Here is a 5,054-nt window from a genome sequence, read left to right on the forward strand (position 1 = left end):
ATATATATATAGAGAGAGAGAGAGAGAGACACTCACATACAGACAGATATACACACACATACATACAGACACACACAAACAGACACGCACACACACACGTACAGACACACCCATACGCACACACACATATATATATAAATACACACATATTCATATATATATATACATCTATACATATATTCACGCACACACACATACACGCACACATATATATATACACATATATATACACATATGAATATATAAATATTTATATGTGTATATATATGTGTGTATGTATGTTTATATATATTTTTTTCATATGTGTATATATGTATATATGTATATATATGTATATATATGTGTGTGTGTGCATATTAATATGTACATATGTATATATACACACATATATATATACATATAATATATATATATATATATATATATATATATATATTTATTTATTTACGTATACATATACACACATATATATGTATATATTTACATATATACATATGCATATACACATATACATATCTATATATACACATATATATACTTATATAGACACACACACATATATGTACATATATATATATATATATTTATATATATATATATATATGTGTGTGTGTGTGTGTCTGTGTGTGTATGTGTGTGAGAGAGTAAACGGTTCTTTAGCAAGGGGGGTGCCTTACGCAGTTTTAGAGTATAATTGTTCCCTCTAAAAGTCCTAGAACTCCATGAGAGTGGTAGAGGGCAAAAAAGGGATTCTAGGAATACATGAATCTGGTATCGTTTTAAAGGGCTCACGATTACCTTTACTGATAATCATTATATAAATTAAGTTAGTCCAGCTCCTAATTGATAAAAATAGATAACTGTCAGGACACGTAACTTTTGTTTCTCTGAAGAATCGGGCGGGCTCCGTTGTTCGGTGAAGCCGGCTGCAGCTCATTCATCAAAAATGGGGGTTAAGAGAAACACAATCTTACTTCGACCAAGTGCGGCCACCAACTGTTTATTTCGCGGGAAACAAATCTACACATGCCGTGACGTCACGGTCGTACATCTTTACAATCCCAAATATAAACGTAAATACACGTAATAGACGTAAAATATAATAATATATCATAAAACAACAATAAAGATACTTGTTCTCATAAAATAGAAATGGATTAAATTATATAATCGAACCAATAACATAACGGATGGACAGTGAAACAAAAAGAAAACAAAACTAGACCCAAACGGGTGTAACTAAAAGAAAAAGTCAAAAACTCCCTAAAATCGTGAATACAGATACAAATACGTGAAACTATATCAAAGGTGCGGGGGGAAACGACAAACGGCGACTGGTACACTGAAAAGTGGCTACTCGATACGGGAAAGCGACCGGGTCGCGGGATGCCCGCCGTTACGGGGATGAGGGAGGCTGCGGTGACGACATAGGCTCTATTGTATAGAGTCAATGCCTGGGCGAAAGGATGTGAGGAGCAAGCTGTCGCGGGGGAAGATTCAAAACTATGTGCATGTAATATGATTACATTGTGTCAAATTATTTAATTGATGTATTTACAAAATGTTCTTATTTCCAGTACTTTGTCAAGCAATGAAACACACCTAGGAAATATGTAGATTGGTCGGACACGCCTGACAGTTTTACCAGCATTACACAAACACGCTCTTACACAGGAGATTGTGCATGTTCAGTTACTTCCAAAACATTTTTCTAAGGTAACGAGATGAACAAAGATCTAGCAATTACAGCTAGCGACCTGTGTCACAATAATCGTCAGTCAGGTTTAGGAACCTATTGCAAAAAGCATTATATATCATATCCGCATACTGATCCAACATAATGTATCCTATATGTCCCGGGTCACCGCAGTTCCACTCATTGGTAGCTGGCGTGATTCTATTGGATCTGACGCATTCCTCCGTATAGGCAATCGATAACCTTAGTGTGCTGTCCCAAAAAACCGTGCCAGTCTCCTGCAATTGTTGCACTGCTATGGAGTTGTACAGGGCAATGGCCTGTGGGTTAAAGTCTGGATACTGCTTAACCTCGGTATATGAAGTCTGGAAAGAAAGATGGGAGACAAAATGAAGTACACGGATAATTAGAAAGAAAAAAAAAAAGGAAAGATGAGAAAAGACAAAAACAAACAAACATGAATGAACTATAATTAAGACTGCTAAATCCTCAAGCATACTGGCTTACCATTTCTTTCATCGATTGTTAATTAACTGTCATATTTAACCTGCAGACCTGCCCTTATGTGAATGTATAGTGCCTTTAATAATTACAACATGAGGTTTGACAAAATTTGTTCTTATGAAGATAGCTACCCACAGCGAACATTATGGAGCTGATGTCTATTTTCCAAGATAGGTCCCACTGGCTCTAAATTAATTTTGAGAATGCAGCTCCAAACCACTGAGATAAGATAAATTATAACATGTTCATTTCTACCGAAGAAACATGGAAAAACTCTCAAAATTCATCTGTAAAATCCTCTATGGCCTCCCCGCCTGCTCTCCACTATGAAGTTGGATTTGTTTTCACCACAAGGTGTGACAGATTTAGTATTTGGGACAAACAGCCAATACAATCGAAACCTAAAAAGTCAGCAACCTGGACTTTATTAGACAGTGTGATGTCCCAGGGTGCGAAGGAACCTCATCGTGGAGATTTTCTCAGTTATAATGTTATACACCACAAGGGAAGAGGTATATCACTCGAGATTTTATTAACTAGCTCTCATTGAAATAACAAAAGGTGTTTTGTATTAACTGAATGAGTATACTTGATATTCTTTAATATGCTCTCCCTGTGAAGTATATAACTCTCATATAAATATATATGTTGGTATTATATATATATATATATAGATATACATATATATACCTATATACATACACAGCATATATACATACATACATATGTATATCATATATATGGACACATACATATGTATGTATGTATTTGTATACACACACAGATACACATATATATGTATATATTTATATGTGTGTGTATGTATTTATATATGCATATTTGTGTATATATACATATAACATATATATATATATATATTTATATATGTATGTATGTTTAGACACACACATAACCATATATACATACATATGTATGTATGTATAAACATACATACATACATATATATGCATGTATGTATGTTTACACACACACTCACATACATATATACATACATATATATGTATGTATAAACATACATACATACATATAGATGTATGTAGAAACATAGATACATACATACATATATATGTATGTATGTATGTATGCATCTTTAATATACGTGTATATATACGTATATATATGTATATATATGTATATATAAATATATATATGAATATATATATGAATATATATATATATATTTATGTATGATTATGTATATATATATGTACATATATATATATATATATATATATATATATATATATATATGGATACACACACACATACATATATATATATATATTTTTTTTTATTCATATATATGTATATGGATATATAAATATATATATATATATATGAATATACATATATGAATATATATATGAATATATATATGTATAATATATATATATATATATATATATATATATATATATATATATGAGAGAGAGAGATGTGTGTGTGTGTGTGAATATATGAATATATATGTATATATAATTATGTAAATAAAAAAAAAAAATGATATATATACATATATATAAATATATATATATGATACACACACACACACACACACACACATATATATGTAATATAAATATTTATATATATTATATATATATTTATAAATATATTTATATATATTTATATATATATATTTACATATATATCTAAATATATATTTATATATAGATCTATATTTTATATATAATTATATATATATTTATATCTATATATCTATATATATATACATATATATATGTATAAATATGTATATATATGTATATATATGTATATATATGTATATATATATTAGTATATATATATTTAGATATATCATATATATATATATATATATATATATATATATATGCACATTTACATATATATAATATGTATATATATGTATGTATACATATATGTATATTTATATATATATATATTTATATATATCTATATATATATGAATATATATAAAAATATATATGTATATATAAATATATATATAAATATATATATATATGTATATATAGATATACATATACATATATATAATATATTTAAATATATGTATATGAATATATATATAAATAAATATATATATATATTTAAATATGTATATATATTAATATATATATAAATATATACATATATATAACTATATATATAAATATATATATATAAATATATATATGCATATATATATATGTATATATATATAACATATATATTTTTTTTTCATTTACAAAATATATATATGAAAATATATATAAATATATATATATGTACATAATTATATATATGTATTTAAATATATATGTATATATATGTATATAAATATATATGTATATGTATATATATGTATATATATGTATATATATGTATATATATAAATATATACATATAAATATATATATGTATATATAAATATATACATATAAATATATATTTGTATATATATAAATATATACATATAAATATATATATGTATATATATATGTTAAAATATATGAAATACATATGGTGGCGTGGCGGGTAGGGGCTCCGTGGTGGGTAGGGGCATGAGAAGATGAAGAAGCTGTCTACTACATGGAAAATCAAGGCCAAAATCCCCCACTGAAAGAAATCAAAGTTGACGACCCATGCAAGGCCCAGACCAAGGAAGTCGCTTTGAAGCCATACATGGCTTCAGGTGGCAAATGAAAATCCAAGGCACCGGATGATTGTTACACCTGCTGCCAAAATGGACAAGATTGAGAAACCATTAGCCACAAACATGTCTGTCCATCGAATTGTCCAGCAGATGGATTATCGCGCTGGCCTCTCCAGGCCTGCAGCCAAGCCAGGAAGG

At 27.8% G+C, this 5,054-nt stretch overlaps 2 protein-coding genes across 2 annotated transcripts in view; one reads left to right on the forward strand and one right to left on the reverse strand.

Annotated features, from left to right (window-relative positions):
* Window positions 1–970: 970 nt before the first annotated feature.
* Window positions 971–2,062, reverse strand: LOC125035182 (the record flags this gene model as incomplete). The annotated part of the gene is given in 1 exon segment (XM_047627410.1): window positions 971–2,062. A coding segment is annotated over 1 exon segment (313 nt), but the record flags the coding sequence as incomplete, so codon positions are not given.
* A 2,860-nt stretch (window positions 2,063–4,922) lies between these two features.
* The window catches only part of LOC125035197, a 2,842-nt gene continuing 2,710 nt past the window's right edge, over window positions 4,923–5,054 (forward strand). The window contains exon 1 of the mRNA XM_047627436.1: window positions 4,923–5,032. Coding sequence (XP_047483392.1) covers window positions 4,923–5,032 — 110 coding nt within the window. The remainder of the gene's footprint in view (window positions 5,033–5,054) is intronic.

The sequence above is a fragment of the Penaeus chinensis genome, chromosome 19 (genome assembly GCF_019202785.1).
Source record: "Penaeus chinensis breed Huanghai No. 1 chromosome 19, ASM1920278v2, whole genome shotgun sequence".
NCBI lineage: Eukaryota > Metazoa > Arthropoda > Malacostraca > Decapoda > Penaeidae > Penaeus > Penaeus chinensis.